This window comes from Gymnoscopelus braueri, assembly GCF_963280865.1.
Source record: "Gymnoscopelus braueri genome assembly, chromosome: 24".
NCBI classification, from domain to species: Eukaryota; Metazoa; Chordata; class Actinopteri; order Myctophiformes; family Myctophidae; genus Gymnoscopelus; species Gymnoscopelus braueri.
Genome location: NC_137626.1, coordinates 7,058,106 through 7,080,917, shown reverse-complemented (window position 1 = coordinate 7,080,917; position 22,812 = coordinate 7,058,106). Strand labels below are relative to the sequence as shown.

The following is a 22,812-nucleotide window of genomic DNA, read 5'->3' as shown; positions in this document are numbered from 1 at the left end:
GGGTTAGTCATAGTGTTTGTGAGGTTAGGGTTAGGTTTAGTGTTTGTGAGGTTAGGGTTAGTCATAGTGTTTGTGAGGTTAGGGTTAGGCATAGTGTTTGTGAGGTTAGGGTTAGGTTTTGGCATAGTGTTTGTGAGGTTAGGGTTAGGTTTTGGCATAGTGTTTATGAGGTTAGGTTATGGCATAGTGTTTGTGAGGTTAGGGTTAGGTTTTGGCATAGTGTTTGTGAGGTTAGGGTTAGTCATAGTGTTTGTGAGGTTAGGGTTAGGTTTAGTGTTTGTGAGGTTAGGGTTAGTCATAGTGTTTGTGAGGTTAGGGTTAGTCATAGTGTTTGTGAGGTTAGGGTTAGTCATAGTGTTTGTGAGGTTAGGGTTAGGTTTAGTGTTTGTGAGGTTAGGGTTAGTCATAGTGTTTGTGAGGTTAGGGTTAGGCATAGTGTTTGTGAGGTTAGGGTTAGTCATAGTGTTTGTGAGGTTAGGGTTAGGTTTAGGCATAGTTTTAGTGAAGTTAAATGTTAGGGAAACTTTAGACGCAATCAAGGCGAAACACCAAAGAAAGAGGGGGGTCCCATTCTAGAACCCTCTCTCTGCCCTTTTGTTGTCTGAACATTATAGAAGGAGTTGGATTACACACACATACGAGCGTTCAATCCCCTTTAACACTTTTAGTGCTATATTATTAGTCCTTTAGTGCTGAATAACCACTGAACAGTGTTTCTTTGGCTCGTAATCTTAATCTTAATTGCCGCTATACTGAGTCTATCTTTTAAGGTGCTATATGTAACACCTTTGTCAAATGGTGCTATATAGCAGACGGTGGTTCTCACAGTGGAGGCCAGGGTGGGAATTGTTTATTTTTGGAGCACAGTTCTTATATGACGCGATCTAAGATCCGCCTATGGGAATTCCAATACAGAAGAATAACGCCGTGACCCAGGGGTAATGGGAGTGACGTCAGGAATTCGGTACTCTATAGCCGATCTATAATAATCCCACTACGCGTCGCGTTGTGAGCTTGTAGATTGACTATTTTCACTATTAAATAGTGTTTTAACGTGGTTAATTCATAATGTATTATTTTTGCAAGTTTGGGTCCCGGGTTTTCACGCTACAAAGTGTGGGAACCCGTGCTACGCAACAGACACCTTCAACCAACCCTGAAGAACCGATGTGTCTCTGTGTGATCTTAATCGTGTGGGCCGTGATGGAATACCACCGTCAAATATTTGTGTAGTCAGCCTGTGACTGGGCATGCATGGAGTGTCCCTCTTAGGTATGTGGCCTGCAGGCGCTGTAATAGCTAGCTAGAAGTCTGCAGATGATAGGGCTGGTGGGGGGGGGGGATATGCCTCTGTCACGCAGGAAAACAGTGTTTAGTTAAGGATGGGGCTAGGATAAAGCATGTGCGTTTATGAGGCAATATCTTCTCCTGTCAAACTCACAGAAGTACCTCCACGGAGGGCTGAGAACTACATGAAATACACCCAACCTGGAGTTCTTTTTTTTGCCAGACCCAAGGGGTCGGGCTTACATGAGGCTTTGTACCTGTTTCGTCCATACATGGGCATGGTCACTTTGTCCTCCGGCCCCAGCCAAAAAAAAATCTGGCCCCCAAAAAAGTTAGTCCATACATGGGCATAGAAGGGACACACGTCGTGTGTCCCTTCTTTTCGTCCATACATGGGCATAGACACAGGCTGACACGTCATGGGAAGTCTGGGTCTGGCAGAACCAGGTCTCCTGGTCTTGTTAAGAGACATTACGGGACGTCCAGAAAAAGATACACATCTCACTCTACAGTATAGTACAGTTTTATACATGCATGTTCTTGGGGGGAACATTAGCCAGAAATCTACAAATAAGATCTACAAGCTCACAACGTGTCGCATTGCGACACGTTGTGAGCTTGTAGATCGGCTGTTTTTTAGTAGTAGTCTGACAGGAAATGGGGAAAGACATGGGGAGTGACATGCAGCAAAGGCCGTCGGGATCGAGACTCGAACCCGCGACGCGCTGTCAGGCTACTTCGGTGCCTGGACCGCTATGACAGGCCATAGATCGGCTATTTTTGGCAAAGAGATTTGACGTAGACAGAAAAAAACATGTCTAAGTACAGGGACAACTCGGGTCCAGGTTACTAAGTCTAGAGAGGGTTTACTGTAAGTTGTTAACAACCTGTATTATTGTATATTATGTACTGTATATGAGCTGTTTGAACTTGTAAGATGTGTCACTGATTGATTCCCCAAAAATAAGGTCACAAAGTGTGTCCTTTATCAGTTCAGTAAGGGACGCGTCTTTCAGTTTCCACATAAGGCACAATTCTGTATTTTAAGTGACGGTTGGCGATGTTGTCCCTCCCTTCCTTACATAGTTTTAGTCTGATCCTGATAGTAATTATTGCCACTGGCACTTTGAATTAAAGCTAATTCTAAGTCACTCCGAGTTCAAAAGGTTTCTATTGTTGAGGTGAGAATAGGAAAAGCATCAGGCATAGATAGAGATGGTATTCGAGTACCTTCGCTGTCGGGTAGAGACCTTTTTGTTATGTGCAAAAAACAAACGTTACTTTTAATGAAATGGGGGGAAAGAAAATAGCCTGTGTGTTCCAATGGGTCCAATGTAGTTATTATTTAGTCACACGCTCTACTCATTCACTGCCAGAACTTTTTTTTTTTTGCGTTTGCCCACTGCCAGAGATTTTTCATTGAAAAGAAAAAGGTATTCAGGAGCCGAGATACAAAATGTTTAAGTTTTAAGTTAACAAGGAAGTGGATGGGAGTCTAGATCTTCAAAAAAGTCTAGAGTCTAGATCTTAAAAAAAAAAATCTCCTTGGTCTTTGGGTTAAAAAAAAATAAAAAATGAATAAGAAAAAATAAAATAAAATTAAAAGTCGTTTTAGTCGTTCTTGGCAGAGGGGGTTAAAGGACAAAAGTCGTTTTAGTCGTTCTAGGCAGGGAATGAGTTAACCCACAGACAGGCTTTAGGCCCTGTTTCGTCTATTTCTGTCATGATGACACTGTGGTAATCGTATGACAAAGTATAAAATAGGGCGGGGTGGAAACCCCGAAACTGGAAGTCCAAAACTGTTAATTCTAAAAGCTTTCAGCTTGTAGATCTGCTATTTTTGCTATTTTTGCTACTTTTGCGTGACACTGTAGTATGACAAAGTAGGGCATTAATTTACCAAATTTCTGCACTGATATAATTTACCAAATTTCTGCACTGATATGAAATACAGAGATACGAGGTTTTTGCCCAACAGGCGACTAATTGAGTTGAAAAAGTTTTCTATTGAGGCAAGAGATAGTGGGGAAGAAAGCATTGTCAGGGATAGCAATGACGTTAGCATTTCCACATAGCTAAGCGGCCCCCGGCTATACTGTAGGTATTACTGGTCTGGGCCAATCCCTGACTAGACGAGTCATCAGCTCTGTAAGCGGTCTGTTCAGAGCAGTGTTGCCAGGTCTGCCTTTTATAAGCGACTTTGGGCTTGTTTTTCTGTAAAGTTGCTTGTAAATATATGGTAGTTGTGGTTTTTTGGGCTCGTTTCTAAAGTTTGCTTATTTGGGCTTGCTTCCTAAATGTTAGAACCAGTGGTTCTCAAACAATTTGGACCCCCAAATTAATTTGTCCACAGCCCCCCATCTGAAAATATTTTGTGCCGGCGACCCCCATACAAGATGTGTATATTTAAAATGTTTCAAAAATATTACAAATGTATTAAAAACATTTTTTTTCCTTTAATAGCAGATCTACAAGCTCACAACACGTCGCGTTCGGAGCCTGTAGATGGGCTATTTTCAAATAGCTGTGTGTGTGCCCTCATATGGCCTATAGTCGCTTCTTTTGGGCTTTTTTTCATAGACCTGGTTGCTGGTTGCTCTCACAAAATCTGGCAACACTGGTTCAGATCACTTTCTCTCCTGCTGTGCTTGCTCATGCTTCAGTCAGCGTTGCCAGATGTTTGTGAGAGAAACGAGCAGACAGGACGCGTGATAGCACGGACGCACGCACGCACGCACACACACACACACACACACACACGGGTCACCAGCAGAATGAGTTAACGTAGCATCAAAATCAGTTTTACTGCTTGAGCCCTATATAAATCGTCTATTTATTTATTTATTTATTATTTTAACACATTGGGTGCCAGCATTTTTTCATAACAACTTACGTTGGGTGCCAGCATTCTCCCCATTGACTGCGCTTTGCTGTTTAAAGCTCTAGACTCCACGAGGAGCAAATCCATGTAAAAAAAAACATCCATTCATGTTGCGCGATGACCCTGGCTACAGCCTGGAACGATAACATTTCACAAGCGAGTTACAATGGGGGGGGATCGCGCATCGCGCATGACCGGTTTTCCCCACCGGAAACAGATTCGGAGATATAGGTGTTTTAAAGAAGGAAATAGACAGGAAGTGGATGGCAGCCATGTTTTTGTTTTTCCGGTGATCTATCTGGCCTATCCTTCTCAAGATCACAATGGGTACTCCCAGAGCTGCTCTAGCCCCGCCCGTGTGGAGAAAAACGAAAAAAACAAAAAGACATATTTCACGGTCTGGACCGTGTTCGGCACCGGACCGCTACTCTGCGCAAACACGGTTCAGACCGTGTTTGGCACCCGAGGTGTTAACAACACAAATCTTACATGGGGGTCCCTGGAACGAAATATCTTCAAACAGGGGAGTACGCCGACGAATGCATATACGTTTTGCTGGGTCCTTGACATGATAATGGAAGCTCCAAATAAGCAGCCAGCTACACTTCCAAAACAAGTCCAAAACACCACAATTACCAATATTTACAAGAGCAACTTCACAACTTCACTTATAATAAGCAGACATGGCAACACTGGCTTTAGTCAGGTAGTCACACTGTGTGTGTGTGTGTGTGTGTGTGTGTGTGTGTGTGTGTGTGGGGGGGGTGTGCATGCGTGTGGAGAGAGCTTTGATTTCTGTGAGATGAACTGGAATGAAACATTTCAATACTGGCAAATCATATTGCGATCGCCTACCATCATGTACCATCCACTGTGCCTGTGTGTGAAGCAGCAGAGGACAGAGGAGGGCCCCTACTCTCTCTCCTTTGCTTACACACGCACATGCAATATGCTGTACAACCAATGCCAAATGGGAAAGCGAGATTGAGAGAGAGTGTTTGTGTGTGTGTGTGTGTGAGAGAGAGAGAGAAATTGTGTTGGCTCACGACTTACAAGAATAAATGAACGAGAATCTCGACATTCTCGCCAAAGCATGCACACACCGCGCTGCCTTGGAGACATGTTGCAACGTGTGTGTGTGTGTGTGTGTGTGTGTGTGTGTGTGTGTGTGTGTGTGTGTGTGTGTGTGTGTGTGTCAGCGTGTCAGCCATTCCTTGCTGCTCGTCGTAACAAGCCCTAAAGAGACATGCTGTCAGTTTCTACTGTTTCCTTCCTTCCCTTTGGTTGGATGAAAAACAGCACATCGTGTGTGTATATACTGTAGCGCACCGAGTGCGCTATGAGCTTGTAGATCTGCTGTTTTTGAAAAACCTTGAAAAAGTGTGCATATCTTTTGAATATTTATATATTTTTTAAGCGAAAATTAACTGACATCTTTGCTTCTCGGGGGGTCCCTGGCACAAAACATTTTTAAATGGGGGTCCGCGGCCAAATGTATATCAATTTAGGGGTCCTTCATGAAAAAGGTTGAAAACCACTGCTCTCTAGACAATGATGCTGTAAGCATTGACACATACGTGATCCAGCCAAGATGGTGTATGAGAGCCTGTGTGCTTTACTGCTGTATATAGTATGCATGGATTACAGTTGTTCTCAGTCACCATCCATGACTGATTTCAGTCATTCCACAGAGGCCTGCATGGCTTTCCCTGGTCTTTTTTACCAATGTTGCCAGGCCTGCTTATTATAAGCGACTTTGGGCTTGTTTTCCATAAAGGTCGTTTGTAAATATTGGTAGTTACAGGTTTGCAGTTTTTTTGGGGGGTCTTGTTGCTAAAGTATAGTTTAGCTTATTTGGGCTTGTTTCCTAAATGTTGTTTAAACCAGTGGTTCTCAAATAATTACATGTCAAGGAGCCCCCCAAATAAATGTCCATGGACACAACATCTAAACATATTTTGTGCCAGGGACCCCCGTGCCAGATTTGGGTTGTTAAAAAATAGCAGAACTACAAGGTTGTGAGCTTGTAGATCGTCTATTTTCAAATATTTCCAAATATCCGATGCGTACAGGTTTTAAAGTGCTCATGTGGCCTATTAGTTGCTTCTTTTGGCCTTGTTTTCATAGTCCTGGTTGCTTATTTCTCTCACGAAACCTGGCCCCGTACAGTAATGCTACATATTTTATTTTAAGAACTGTTTGAATTGGTCAAACAAGCAAACATAGATTTAGATTAAGCATCTTCAATAAAACCCTTAACCTAATGTTGTAGCTGTAGTTACTGAGGGTTTGTGGGAAAGGACTGTATAATCTACATTGCTGCTGGGTTCAGATTCTGCTTGCTTCGCCTCAGGGGTACCCGTAAAAGTACAGGGCCTTTCTAACAGTAGCGTCACAGTCATTTTAACCACTTAAAGTTTAAGTGGTGACTTAAACCCATTATTTTATACTTTGGCTATTCAAAAATAGCAGATATATATATATGAACAATCTTGAAAATGTGTGCAAATGTTTGAATGTATATCATTTTTTAACTCAAATCTGTGTGTGTGTGTGTGTGTGTGTGTGTGTGTGTGTGTGTGTGTGTGTGTGTGTGTGTGTGTGTGTGTGTGTGTGTGTGTGTGTGTGTGTGTGTGTGTGTGTGTGTGTGTGTGTGTGTGTGTGTGTGTGTGTGTGTGTGTGTGTGTGTGTGTGTGTTCCAATTATCTTTCTCTGAGATTTGGTGTAGAGGGGGGGGGGGGGGGGATGAACGGACCAAGTACAGAGCCAACTCGGGTGTGGCTTACTAAATATGGAGAAGTTAAAAGTGGTTAATCCCATGGTTAGGGTACATATAACTGGAGGGCGTCTCGCCTCGCCCCAGTAAGCATATCTATAGTCTCTGTCGGGTGGAAACCTCATGTCCAAAACCATATCAAAAATAGCAGATCTACATTTTATTTTGGGTCTTGAGCTGAAACGATTGGGAACCACTGGTCTGGGTCGGTTGGAAACCTCATATGTCCAAAACTGTTACTTTTCAGGATTCAAATTCAAAAGTATAGCAGATCGACAAGCTCCAAAAAAACGCATCACTTTGCGCCGCGTTTCTGTAACTTTTTGATGCTTTCACGTGGAGCTGTAGTATGATCAAGCGGGGCGTTACTTAACACATTCGGTGCCAGAGTTTGATTAAAACGGTGTACGTTTAGTGCCAGCGATCTTACCGTTTGTAACGCTGCGCTGTTTAGAGCTGTAGACTCCCCGACGAGCACCCGGATGTAAACAATGGATGCGTGTACGACGGTGGATGGTCCAGGCTAACGCCTGGAACAATATAACATCTCTCACGCGAGCCGCCATTTGCGGAGTGATCGCGCACCGAAAATGGCTCGTTTTCACCACTGTAAAAAGTTATAAAGGAGACCCGGAGGTTTTTTATCAAGGAGATAGAATGGGAGCGGACGGAAGCCAGGTTTTTTGGCACGGTGATCCATCTGTCCCTTCCATTTAAGAGGCACCGTGGGTGATTCCAAAGTTGCGCTAGCCCCTCCCCCCTTTGCGGAAAAAAACGAGAAATCCCGGTTTAGCACCCAATGTGTTAATTTACGCAAACAAGTGTAAAATAGTATGGAGATAAGAGGTTTCTCCGCCACGACGACGGCCGACGATACGAGCAATAAATACATGGCCTCAATAAGTTGGTAGCCAGCGGAACGCGGAGGTTGTGCGGGTCACCTCCCAGGTGCTGCTGGGTACAGTAACTGTGTGAAGGCCTTCAGCGCATGAGTAATGGTGTGGATTACAAGGTCAAAGACACTCTGTCTTCCTCCAGAGAAGAACCAACACTTTATGTGGGCTAAACTTAAAAAAATATTCCCCAAGCCGTCGCCAGTGGTGGGAAGTAACTAAGTACATTTACTCAAGTACTGTACTTACTTCTCAAAACGCCTTTAAAGGGCAAGACCACTTTGGTAGAGGTTTGGGTTGTGTAGTTACCTTGCCATGATGTAACTCCAAAGGTGGACAAGAAATCAAAAATAATTGCTCCATTGATTATAAATTGATGATTCATATAAACAAACGTAAACAAAGCTGATTCAGACAATATAGAACATCACAAAACCCGGCCAGTACCGTTTATTTTTTTAATAAAAATGTAAACTTTTTTATTATTTGAAGATCCGGATCCACCGATCCAGTCTGGGGTTTCTTCCTTATAAAAATAGGAAGTTAACATTTTTATATTAAAAAAAACAGTACTGGGTTTTGTAATGTTCTGTATTGTCTGAATCAGCTTTGTTTGCTAAAAGAGTGACTTTGAGAGTCAATGAGGAGTATATTTAGAATTATCAATTTCTAATTAATGGAGCAATATTTTTTTATTTCTTGTCCACCTTTGGAGTTACATCATGGCAAAGTAACTACACAACCCAAACCTCTACTAAAGTGGTCTTTAGTAGAGGTTTTTCAACTCTCTGTCTGTGACCGGATAAAAAAACACCACACGCAAAGCAGAATATAGTCGCTCAGCGCCTCGTCACGCTGGCAGTTCAAGCATATTCATTCTTCATTTTAACCACTTTATCCATTTATGCGTTGGCTATTCAAAAAAATAGCAGATGTACAAGCTCACAGCGTGTCACTTTCGTGCGCTCGTGCTGCGAGCTAGCACATCTGCTATCAGTGCGTCAGCGCAAGGCCGCTGAGCTGGTGGGGGTGTGGAGAGATAACGGCTGGACAATGTTTTCTCATTTTTAGCTGGGAACCCCCTAAGGACCCCCTGGAGGGGTCCTTGGAGAACCGCTGTCCGACGGTATCCCAACAAGGTTGTGTCATTGAGTTTAAACTCTGTGTGTCTGTCTCTCTCTAGGCGTGTGTTCAGCCAGGGTGGTGAAGGTGTCCCCAGGACCTCTGATCAGAGTGCAGGGCCAGTCTGTGTCCATCAGATGTGATGTCGGCGAATACGAGGGCCCTCGGGAGCAGGTACAGTAAAGGCATTGGTTCTCAAAGTGGGGTCCGGGGACCCCCCAGGTGGGGTCCTAGTTTTTGTCCCCAGCAAAACTAGTTAATATGGCGCCACTATCATTTGAACCACTTTAAGCATGTTTTATACTTTGGCTATTCAAAAAATAGCAGATATACAAGCTCATAGCGTGGCACCGAGTGCCACGCTATGAGCTTGTAGATCTGCTATTTTTGAAAAATCCTGGCAACAGAATTGTTTTTGAGACAGGGGGTCCGCAGCCAAAAAAAAAACATCATTTTGGGCGTCCTTGACATGAAAAAGTTTGAGAACCACTGCAGTAAAGAGCACGACATGGTGTATAACCAAGTATAAATCAAGTCGAACACCCTCCAAAGGTTTCCTGCACTCTTAACTTTGAAGCGGTATAAAGCTCTGTTGGTTTTGAAGTTTGGCGATATGGAGATGTGTTGTCTGCAGTCCAGATGATCCAGACCAATGCTAGTTTTCTACCCTACCAGGTATTGCAGTGTTTCCCAAACAATGGGCCGTGACCCATTATTAGGTCTAGGACCCATTTTTATGGGTCACAAGTTAATATAAACAAATAATAAAAAAAAAAAAAATCATGTTTCTTACATTCAGTGCCACTGGACGTCTAAAACGTCAAAAAAAAAAAGAAAATGTTCTGCTCCATTCACTTCTTGTTTAACTTCTTACTGAAAAAGGCTGTATCTCGGCTCCTAAGCACTTTTTTTTTACAATGAATTTTGGCTGTTGCACTGAATGGCACTTTTTTTTTTACAATGAATTTTGGCCAGTGGCACTGAATGAGTTAAAAAAAAAAACATTAAAAAAATCATAACATTCAGAATTTAAGACATACAATTATATTTCTCCCGATGAGCAGGTTGGTGCCTTGCATGGTTTCCTCCGCCATCCTTGTATGAATGTGTGTGTGAATGGGTGAATGTAATGTAACAATCTATGTAAAGTGCTTTGGATAAAAGCGCTATATATATGCACCATTTACCATTTATTTACCATATTGTTTTTAAACAGGGATGTACTTTATAATATGTATGTATCTTATGTATTTGTGTAAGTTTGGCTCCCCAGCAGAAAAGGTTTGGGAACTCTTGAGGTAGTTAGTGTACGGCAGGTATTATAGTTTTCACCTGGTGTGCTACTGCTATACCAGTGGTTCTCGACCTTTTACATGTCAAGGACCCCCAAATTGACACTTATTAGCCCGCGGACCCCCATTTCAAAAGATATGCCAAGGACCCCCATAAGAGAAGATTTCTTTACGGCTCTAGCAGTGATTCTCAACCATTTTAATTTCAAGGACCCCCCAGTTTGGCATGCATTAGGGCTACGGACCCCCATTTAATGGCATTTCTATCTCTGGGACCCCAATTTATATTGTAAAATCAATGTTAATTTAACTCTGAGAGTGTACAAATCGGGTCCATTTGGTTCCATTTGTACACTCTCAGAGTTACAGACCCACAAGGTTCAATTTGGTTCCTAACTATCCATCATTTAGCTGGGGACCCCCTGGATCTCCCCCAAGGACCCCTGGGGGTCCCCGGACCCCACGTTGAGAACCAACGTGCTATAGACGAATCCACAGACGCGCTGCCTGTAGCTGCCTGTAGGCGGCCATTGCTGCGGTGTCGCGTCCGCGGAGCGTTGACGCCGCAGCAATGGCTGCGCGCAGGGCAGCGCTCCGTGGATTTGTGTATACAGTAGGTTTAAATAACAGCAGGTATTATAGTTTTCACCTGGTGAGCTATAGGTTTAACCCATTAAGACCTGAAGCCGATTCTACAAATGTCTTCTAAATCCCAACAGTATTCTGAAAAAAACCTATGTTTCTATATCAGTGGTGCTCAAACTTTTTCATGTCAAGGACCCCCAAAATTATGAATTTGGTCGCCGACCCCCATCTCAAAATATGTTGTTCCAGGGACCCCTTTTTTTTTCAGAAAACTGTTTGGATTTAGAAAACATTCTTAAGAATCACCTTAGGTCATAATGGGTTAATGGGTTAAATGAGTCCTTTGCTAGATGTGTAGAATGAGATGGCAGCGGTACCCTGGTGTACCCTGGAGCACACGGGGAGAGTTGTCAGTGATTGAAATGTGCATGTGGGACGTCTGGAAATGGAACCGTAATAATGAGGCCGAATGAGCTACATTAAGCTCATTGACTTTGATGATTTTTCCTTCTCATTCGCTTTTTTTTCGTCCCATGTATTATTTCCTGTTCCGTTGACCTCTTCTAACTAGTAGATTTTTCTGTTTTTGATTTTAAACTTCAATAACCTTAAATGTGTTTGTTTTATTTGTCAGTGAATTATTGTGTTTTAAATACAGTGTGTACATAGTATACACATACATGTGCTCACTGCACAGTTAGAGAGGGAGCATATATTGCTGGTGGAACCTTGCAAGTCCAAAACGGTTACTATTTTATTGTTATTTTTAAACCTTTAAAAACTATGAAAATAGCCGTTCTACAAGCACACATTGAATCTTCTGCTAACTCACGATTCGATTCCGATTCTTGGGGTCACAATTCTATTTTTTCCGTTTTTTCCCCCCAAAACAAACGATTCTCGATTTTTTTCTCTCTCAAAATCCTTTTTTTTTTTGAGAATCGATTCTGAATCGTCCAACATGAGAATTGCAATTCGTATTTGAATCGATTTTTTCCCCACACCCCTAATTGCGACACATTGTGAGCATGTAGATCGGCTATTTTCGCTGCTTTTGTACGACAGTCTTGTATGATGAAGTTGGGCATTAATTTACAAAAAAAAAAAATATGAAATATGGAGATACAAGGTTTCTGCCCGACAGCAGCCATATTCTGCTCCCCGGGGGAGGGGCACTTGTGTTTACTGCTTCACCCAGCAGATGTCTGCTCAGATGGCTCTGATAATGGGGGGGGGGGGGGCGAGGGGGGGTTTGAGCCTGTTGCCAGGGACCCCCCCCCAGAAAAGAAGATGAATGTAAAAAGAAAAGCAAAATTATTCGACAACACTTTCAAGTTTCAAAAATAATTCTTGGTGCCGTGCCGTGAGCTTGTACATCTGCTATTTTTGAGAACCACCGTTCTAAATCCTAAGAGTTTTCTGAAAAAAAAAAACTTGCTGTAGCTAAAATCTAAAATGACACGTATGCCAATCCCGGGTTTTAATGGGCTAACCCCATCCTCTCTCCCGCCAGGACTTCGATTGGACGATGAAGAGGGAGGGCCTGCCCTCGCTGAACGTCATCTCCACCTTCGACAGCCGGTTCGCCGACGCGTCCCTGAGGGCCCGCGTGGACGCCGGACACATCTCCTACGAGAGGATCGCTGACGACGCGGTGGAGCTGAGGATCCAGGAGGTCAAGGCGGCGGACGGAGGCGTGTACCAGTGCAAGACGCCCAGCACCGACGCCGCCATCAGGGGGAACTACGAGGCCGACGTCCTGCTCACTGGTAAGAGGAACGGATACAAGAACGCTCGCCCCCAAAAATAGCAGATCTACAAGCTCACAACGCCTCGCAGTGCGAGGCGTTGTGAGCTTGTAGATTTGCTATTTTTGGCAAAGAGGTTTGGTGTAGAGGGGGGAAAAAAGACTAAATATTGACGGTTCAAGTGGTTAAATGTCTGAAAATACACATTAATCGAACATACACGGGTGATAGTGCTGTCAAAGTCTATGAAGCTGTCTGAGAAATCTATTAAAATGTTTAATTTACAACACAATGTTATACATTATGTAGTGGGGGTCCCTGCTTCTTCTCTCTCTCAGCCAAGGGGTCCTATATGTAAAACAAATACTAGAAAAGATGGGGCCGAGTGTGTTTTGGGGCATATTGGCATGCCCATATATGGGCATTAGGGATGGGTATTGGCAACAATCTCACGATACGATACGTATCACGATACTTGGGTCACGATACGATTATATTGCGATACGCATCACGATACTTGGGTCGTATCACGATATTGGGATATATTGCAATATATTGCAATATATTGTGATATATTGCGATATATTGCGATATATTGCGATATATACATATATCACAACTACATATTGTTTATATATACACTACATATTGAGTAGCTGCAGATCTGTGATAGGTTCTTTGAATGTTTTTCATAAAGCCTGTATATTTTAATCGCGATACAGTATACAGTATCGCGAAATAAAATATCGCGATATATCGTGATATCGATAATATTGCCCATCCCTAATGGGCATATCGGTTGGATCGGGGGTTCTGGACAACTGTAGATTCATATATGCCAATGTATGGACATTAGGGGTGGTACTTTCTCCCGCGATAAATAATCGACATACTGCCGAAAAATATCTATATATTTTTTTTTTTTTAAGTTTGTGATACATTGTTTTCCCTACTCTGTATTTGTGTAATGATGATTTTGAACCGTTTGTTGCTATTTTATGTGTTTTTGAATTGAATACAAGGACTATCGTGATATATCGTTGGTGAATTTTCATGCAATATATCGTGATATCGCAATATATCGATATTTTCAGATATCGTGATATATCGTTGGTGAAATTTCTTGCAATATATATCGAATATCGTGATATCGCAATATATCGAACATCGTCGAATATCGTGATATATATTGTTAGCGTGGGCCTAATATCGTGATATATATCGTATCGTGAGGTACCCATATCGTCCCACCCCTAATGGACATGCCGGTCAGATCGCCAGTTCTGGACAACCGTATCAGGTTTGTTTATGGTCATGTCTGAGTCAGAGTGACGTGGCCGTGGTCCTGCCTATATATGAGCGTATCGTGCTTGTTTGCCGTTATCCCTGAGTGAGAGTGACGTGGCCGTGGTGGGCGGCAGTGGAATCGGAAGGTTGACCGGTTCGATCCCTGGCTCCCCCTTGGGTTAGTGTCAAAGTGCAAGTGGTGCTGCACGCACATCCCAAAAATGTGCGACTGGTGCTGGATAAAATAGAGACACAAAATTATCCTCATGACCTTCGTCATGAGCTCCCAAAACATGTTTTTAGAGACAACACAACGTTTCTACCTACACGACGTCTTCGTCAGTGCACCCGTAGTGTCGAAGTGTCCTTGTTGAGCGAGACACTGAACCCCTAACTGCTCCCGATGAGCAGGTTGGTGCCTTGTTGTTGCGTGTGTGAATCAGTGAATGTAATGCACGTTGTCAAGCGCATTAGATGAAGGCGCTATATAACCATTTATTAATCGATAATTGGTTTGGTAATGGATCGTGTAGAAAGATTAAAGGGTAACGTCACAGATTTTCAGCCTAAATCCCATTGTACTGATGAGATCAGTAATATGTTGTGGCAAAAAAAAAAAATCACTATGCCTTCTGTGTATTTCATCGCAACATGGTGATCAATTGGGCATACATTTACATATAGAATAAATATTAAAAAAATATGCCTAATACTAGTACACCAAATGTGAACGCCTCCATCCGTGTGCGCATGTCTTGTGCAATTTCACAATTCTTCGTTTTGTCCGATGAGCATTTAACCCATTGAGGCCTGAGGTTCCGATTCTGCAAAAAACGGTTTTCTGAAAAACGTATGTTTCTATGTCGGTGGTTTTCTAACCTTTTCATGTCAAGGGCCCCCAAAAATGATATGAATTTGGCCGTGGACCCCCATCTCAAAATATGTTGTTCCAGGGACGCCCAGTAGCAAAGATTTGAGTTAATGTTTGCTTTAAAAGAATATATATATTCAAAGATTTGCACACATTTTCACGATTTTTCAAAAATAGCAGACCTACAAGCTCGTAGCGCGGCACTCGGTGCCGCGCAATGAGCTTGTAGATCTGCTATTTTTGAATAGCCAAAGTGTAAAATATGCTTTTTAGCTCAAATGAAAAAGTGACACAGATGTGTTCTAGGTCTAAGGACGTCGTTTTGTTAACTGAAGCCGCTGTTTGTGTTCAAATGATGACTTTTATAACGGGTGTTATAACGGGTGTCCAGTGAGAGCCTATACGGCCTACACAGAATGCAATGATGTCATGAACAAATGTCAAGTATCCCATGAAAATACTCACAAAATCAATACATTTCACCCAACAGCAGGTGCCAGGAATATACCACTGACCTAGCCTTGCTGCACGCACGTGTCTGTCTCTGTGTGTGTGTGTGTGTGTGTGACTGTGGTTGCTCGTTTTCAGTCAGTGCGGTCCATTGAATGCCACCCCCATATATTATTAACACCTGACCGGTTGCGTATATCCTCCCACGCACACACACACACACACACTCACACACACACACACACACGCACACACGCACGCACGCACGCACGCACGCACGCACGCACGCACGCACGCACGCACGCACGCACAAACAAGGCATCATAACAACACCCCAAGTCGCACTCTCCCTTAGGCTTACGCCATTACTGGCTAATAGGATAGTTTTCTCTCTCTGACACACACACACACACACACACACACACACACACACACACACACACACACACACACACACACACACACACACACACACACAGCACCCACTCATGCTGGATAGCAGATGTCAGGTAGGTGTAGTTGGCTCGTGTCAAGTGGGGCCACGCACAATAAGAGAGAGAGAGAGAGAGATACAGAATGGAGCCATCTCCAACCACTCTCCACTCATTCATGTCACATGACATGGCCGATGGGTAAGGCTGCGTTGGTCAGCAAAAAAAAATCTGTATTTTCAACCAAAACACAATTATGTGGAGAATCCGATTTCTTAACTACTTAAGGCTCCATATAGTTTGTTGTACAATGAATAGAGACACAACACATTGCAATTTGATACTTGCGATGCGTTTAATGTATTACTTTGTAATTACTTTGAAACATTTTTTGAAAATAATTACTTTATTATTATTATTTTGTTTGTGTAGAAGAGTTGTGTAGAAGAGAAGAGTGCCCAACCTATGGACAAAGTGAGTGGAAAGTGGCTCCAATAAGTCTCATATTTAGTCATTTCACAGAGCCTTCTGTCAAAAACCACCATAGTTTTAGACAAGGTTGTAAGCAGAGCATGCTGAATATACACACACACACGCACGCACGCACGCACGCACGCACGCACGCACGCACGCACGCACGCACGCACACACGCACACACGCACACACACACACACACTTGTCAGCCGTCACACTATGAGGGGAGAGTTGTCTGTGTTGACACATCAAACAGGTGACATTGGCCATGTTGTCATTGTCAGGACTTCCTCATTATACAGAACTCACTGCCGCTTAATGAGAGCGCTTGGAGCCAGCCAGTTGGTTTTAACCAACAATGTTGTGATTTGATGTTGACGAGTTGTTATTTTGTGCACGCTCGCACGCACGCTCGCACGCACACAAATTGACTCACACACTCACACACACACACACTCACACTCACACTCGCACACGCGAGTGTGAGTGTGTGCGAGAAAGAGAAGATTTGTCTACATTTGTCAACATTCTTCGAAAAAACACCAGCTCACAATGCGTCACAAGCTTGTAGATTGGCTGTTTTCAAACGGCTGAAAAATAAAGTAGGGTGTCTCTCTTTTTTAAATGTTCTCTCATTTTGCTGGGGTCCCCCTCGGAAACCCCTCAAGGACCCCTTGGAGGTACCTGGGCCCCACTTTGAGAAGCAGCCGTAAACTGTCCCCAGCGATAAATCAGTGGTTCTCTACCATTCTGAGAGTTGTAGGCATTACATTTAGTTTGCCTCTGGCTGCGAGGCGTTGTGAGCTTGTGGATCGGCTATTTTCAATATTTTTTTAAAAGTTTGACCAGTTTGACCAGTTTTTGATGCAGTAATGCTCTTTTTCATTTCCTTTAATTTTTTTTAGGTATCAAAAAAGAGTCATTAAAGGAGTAGTTGGACTTATTTTCTATCAATTACACACGCCATGAAGCCTTGAATGCATGGAGATTTTTATAGTTTTTGTCGCATTCCTGAGCCAATGATTCGATAACCGGTCCTCCTTGAGTCTCCCTACCGGAGAATCCGCTGGTCATCACATTATTGGCTCTGGAATGTGACAAAAACTACAAAAATCGACGTTGGCACGGTGGAGGGTTGCCTTGATTGATAAGAAAATAAGTACTTTTTGGGTTGAACTACTCCTTTTTAAATTGTCCCTACCGTCATCTGGGGACCGCCCCAAAATCATGTGGGGACCCGCCGACCTGGGGGTTCCGACCCACACGTTGAGAACCACAGCGATAAAGCACCTGTCCTTGGAGTTGTATCGCTCTGCTCCTTGCTTTCTCTCTATGCATCTATCTCTCCATTGTACCAACTCACCCTCTATGTAGCTCTCCATTGTACCAACTCACCCTCTATGTAGCTCTCCATTGTACCAGCTCACCCTCTATGTAGCTCTCCATTGTACCAGCTCACCAAGCAGAAATGCCTCTGAAACTGTTTTGTTTTGTTTTTTTAAAGCAGATTGAATAATGCAGGCCGTTTTGAAATAAATCCCACATCTATACCAGAGGTCTGCCCTATCTATAACAGCGGAGCGAGGGCTGTTGTGTTCTCTGCCTCTGTGCCGCGTGATCATTCATGTTTTTATTTATTCATTTAGTTTGGATCGCCCCTGGACTGCCCACTGCATGTCAGCTTAAAAATAAAGTAGCTATAAATACAAATGAGACGACGGAAAATATGTTTTGTACTTCGTTTGTGTCGAGTTGCACTCCACCTCCTGAAAAGGACGCTTTGATCTCCCCTGCGTTTTGCTGTCCTTTCAGTCAACGCGCTGTCATTTTTTAAAAAACGCTTTCAACCTGATGTTTCTATTTTTGGGGGTTGTCATTGGCACCAACATCCTACTATAAATATCAGTGGTGGAAAGTAACTACGTACATTTACCTAAGTACTGTACTTAAGTACAATTTAGAGGTATAGGGTGCACAATGTGTCGCGATGCGACGCATTGTGAGCTTGTAGATCTGCTATTTTCAAAAGATTTTTATACATTTGAAAACTTGAAATAGGACATTCTGCCTAATGAGTACTTTTACTTTTGGTACTTTAAGTACATATTGATACCAATACTTTTGTACTTTTACTCAAGTAAATTTTGAATTCCGGACTTTTACTTGTAACAGAGTATTTCTACATTGCAGTATTGATACTTTTACCTAAGTAAAGCATTTGAGTACTTTTTCCACCACTGATAAATTATGCAAAATGGCGGCGTGTGCGTGCGGCGTCTGTCTGCGCGTCTGTAGTCCACGTGTCTCGAAAACCGTGCGACCGATCGACTTCCAAGTCGAGGCTGAGGACTGAGATAGGTCAGCAGTTGTCCCGAACCGCCAAACAGGCCAATGTGCCCATAATATACTGTATATCCCAATAAGTGTTCCCCGTATATGGAGCACCCTGATGTCACCCTGATGTCATCAATATGATTTCATAGAACTGGTCTGGACTCCATATTTGGGCATGCCTAACACGGAACTCCATTCACCATATTCACACGGCGGCCATTTTGCTATTAAGTTAATGAAATAATGCGGCATTTCTTCCCAACCCGCAAATATGATGTGAGAGCAAAATGGCCACACTGTGAATATAGTCAATTGGCACAAAAGGGACACAGTCAGACAGACAGGGTACAACGTATATAAGCGGTATTTCATAACTGGGTGGGGCACGCATTTCCAACTTTCTGACCTAGCCAACGGGAACCGGTCTAGTTTTCCAAAATTCGCAAAAAATAGTGAAAATAGGCCATCTGCAACGTACGAGGAATGAGTTTGGGGTTGAGCTCTGATGGCAATATGTGTCTGCTTTCAGGTACAAAACGGAGACGGATGCAAAACCGGTACAAACTCGGGTACAAGTGTGTTTCAAAACAAGACATCAAATAATCCTTCCGCTGCATGAGATGTCAGCGCTACACCTCCTTGTTGACAGTGCAGCAAAGCGCTAGAAAGTACCTACTGTACTTCCCACAAATCGTCTCTGTCGAGTGGAAACCTCATATGTCCAAAACTGTTACCGGTACTTTTCAGGATTCAAATTCAAAAGTAGCAGATCCGCAAGCTCAAAACGCGTCGAGCTCGCGTAGCTGCTACTTTTGATGCTTTTGTGTGACGCTGTAGTGCAGCGCTACTCAACCCGCGGCCCGCATGCGGCCCGATCACAGCATCTTGGCGGCCCCCTCATGGTAAAAAAATATATATATATGGGTTGCTAAAACATTTTTCAAAAACAAACAGACAGACATACATACCGGTGCGTCAATTGTTACAGGTATAATGCATAGTTTTCTATGCATTTCGGGTTTTGGGGGGGGTTTGACCCCCAAATTTTTCCGGCCGCGCGGCTTTGCCGCGCGCCCAGGATAGGTGTCTGCCACTGGACATACACACAACACAAAATAAACTGGTACAGTGAAAAGAATATGATGTCAAAATGTACATTTTCTTGTGTGTTACAAAATCAAAAAATCCAAAATAGGACCGTCATTTTTATGGCGGCCCCTTGGACTTTTGGTATTTTGCTGAGTGGCCCCTGAGCCATCTTAAGTTGAGTAGCCCTGCTGTAGTGTGATCAAATAGGCCGTTAATTTATGAAGAAAAAACACAAAAACTTAAAGTATGGAGATGGGAGGTTTCCGCCCGACGACGACGAACTAAAGAAAAGCGCTAACATTAGCTTGGCGACGGCGGGTTTGTACAGTGGGAGCTACTGTACCGCGTGACAGCGTGAAGCTAGTTAGCCTCATAATGCATCATCATGTTCACTCTCTCTGCCGCTCCGCACAACTCCCCCGACACCTTGTTAAATTTAGCCCTGAATTAACTAGGCAGCTCACTGTGTGTGTGTGTGTGTGTGTGTGTGTGTGTGTGTGTGTGTGTGTATGTGGGTACTTGTATTACTATACTTGTGCGGACCAAACGTACCCACAAGTACAGTGTTTTACCCATTAAAAACGGAAAAACATCTTTTTCGATTTTAGAGTTGGAGATTAAAAAAATTGCAGATGTACAAGCTCACAGAGCGTCACTACGTGCTGTGCTGTGAGCTTGCACATCTGCATAAGTGTATTTTTTTGTTTTACACAAATCATCTCTTCTGGGGGTCCCTGGCAAATACATATATCAGTTTGGGGGTCCTTGGCACAGAAGTTTGAGAACTAACTGATTTAGGAGGCATTTGTATAATGGGCCTCAGTTTTTATGGGTAAAATTTGAGAATTTAGAATTTTATATTGTGAGAGCAAAGAGAATTTTAGAGGTTTACATTTAGGAAAAGGTTCAGGTTAGGATTAGACATTTAAAGGTTAGGTTAGAGGCCTAAGGTTTGCAGTTATGCCCGGTTGCGTGTGGGTCTTTATTTTGGCTTTATTTATAAGCGTTAAAAATGAAATTGTAGAAATGCATTTCATAACATTGCTGTGCTGCATTGTTGATGTCCTCACGAGTATAGTAAAATGAAAGTGTGTGTGTGTGTGTGTGTGTGTGTGTGTGTGTGTGTGTGTACATGTACCGGTACTTGGAGATCTTGTTGTAATGTTGAACATCAGTGTAGTGCGGCACAGATGGAATGTTAGAGAATGTTTGTGTGCGTTTGAGACAGATTTTACATGCGTGTGAACAGACTATTGCATTATGCAGAGCCGTTGTGTGTGTGTGTGTGCGCAGTGTGTTTAGTGCTGAATATGGATTGTTTGAGAGAGAATGAGAGAGTGTGTATTGTTTGATCGAGAAATACATTTTTTTTTACTGGTGATTTCTAGTTCAGACATGCTAGCTTCGCTGAACGGATCCACGCACACACACGCACGCACGCACGCACGCACACACAGCGTTTGCGTCGCCCCAGCGGTGAAGATGTTTGGCGCTGTGAGGTTTCGCTCGTAAAAGATTTAAAAACTCACTCACGGCACAATTTGCATAATATATATATATTTCATCTCCTCGGTGACAGAAAGGATGGCTCCATAGTAATATCGGGATAATTTCGCGCACGATATTCTATCAACTCACTGAATTCATGCTCCCCCCTTTCAAAATTATTCCCTGGTTCTAAACGTGGGGTCCGGGGGCCCCCAGGGGTCCTTGAGGGGGGTTCCAGGGGGGGGGGGGGGGGATCCCCAGATAAATGATTGATAGTTAGCAGTCACAGGGACCACCTGGTCCGCGGACCACCGGTTGAAAACCCATATCGTCTCTGTCGGATGGACAGAGACGTCGCTTTGCGCCGCATATGGAGCTTGTAGATTTGCTATTTTTTTATGCTTTTGTGTGACGCTGTAGTGTGATAAAGTAGGGGCATTAATTTACCAAAAAACACAAAAGGTTAAAGTATGAAGATAATAGGTTTCTGCCCGACAGCAACAATATTATACTGGGGGGGGGGGGGGGGGGTAGATCTGCTATTTTTGAAAAACCGAGAAAATGTGTGCAAATTAATATATTTATATTGTTTTAAAGCGAACATTTTTAACTCGAATCTTTGCTTCTGGGGGTCCCTGGAACAAAGTATTTTGAGATGGGGGTCCGCGGCCATATACGTATCATTTTGGGGGTCCTTGACATGAAAAGGTTTGAGCACCACTGATGTAGAAACATTATGTTGTTCAGAAAACTGTTAGGATTTAGAAGACATTTGTAGAATCGGTTTCAGGTCTTAATGGGTAAATGGACTAAGCACGCCAGTCAGATCACACACTGCTAATGTTCAGCTTGAAAGTCAGTGGAGTTCCTCTGGTATTGGTTATGTTCTGTGTCGTCTGATATGGATGTTTCAAGGCCGATACAGATACACATTCTAGCATTTCTGGAGAACAGGAATGCTGAGGTTTTGGCTGACTTGGTTGCTTCTAGCAGTCGGCGAGATTGGCTGTGTGAGCACGGAGACACACAGGCAGACGCACAGACCCTCCTCTAGATGGCTCGCCTCTATAGGAGCCAGTGTTGATTTTGTCGACTACCTTTTTTTTCACAGACGAAAACTAAATAAAAACTGAGCTATTATGACTAAAACTAAGACTAAATATATCGACAATTTCGTCCTAAATAAAAACTAGACTAAAACGTTAGTGAGGGACTAGTGGAGAAGAGATCCAGTAGAACTAAAAGACAAGGCATTTTATGTTTGGTTGCGCTCGGGTGTTGCGCTCTGAAAATAGCAGATCTACAAGCTCACAACGCGTCGCGTTGTGAGCTTGATGTGAGCTTGTGAGCTTGATGTCAGCCATCAAGGCACCGCCAACATACATTTTAGTCTACTATAATCTTAGGATATTTAGTCGACTAAAACTAGGCAAAAACTAAAACATTTCAGAATGACTAAAATATGACTAAAACTAAATGGAATTTTATTCAATAGACTATGACTAAAACTGAATCAAAATTTGTTGTCAAAATCAACACTATTAGGAGCCATGGCGTAAGAAATCTGCCATACTTATGACCTCATCAGTCATGAGTTTTTTTTCCTGTTTTATACATTTTACTGCCTCAAATGAAATGAAACTCATCTTTTTTTCTGAGAGCAAATCTCAAAACGACGAGTAATCTAATGCCAGTACTTAGCATCCCACGGTGTCAAGGTTTTCATTGTTATTTTGAAGGTTGCTTGCAGTGAAGTAGGTCTAATCAGAGATGGCTCAATGACACACAGACTACAAGCTCATG

General features: G+C 43.0%; 1 protein-coding gene across 1 annotated transcript in view; it reads left to right on the top strand.

Annotated features, from left to right (window-relative positions):
• The window catches only part of LOC308080423 (prostaglandin F2 receptor negative regulator-like), a 90,036-nt gene that overhangs the window by 16,489 nt on the left and 50,735 nt on the right, over nucleotides 1-22,812 (top strand). Inside the window, exons 2-3 of the mRNA XM_080422287.1 lie at nucleotides 9,021-9,133; nucleotides 12,350-12,605. Of these exons, the coding sequence (XP_080278413.1) occupies nucleotides 9,021-9,133; nucleotides 12,350-12,605 (369 nt within the window). The remainder of the gene's footprint in view (nucleotides 1-9,020; nucleotides 9,134-12,349; nucleotides 12,606-22,812) is intronic.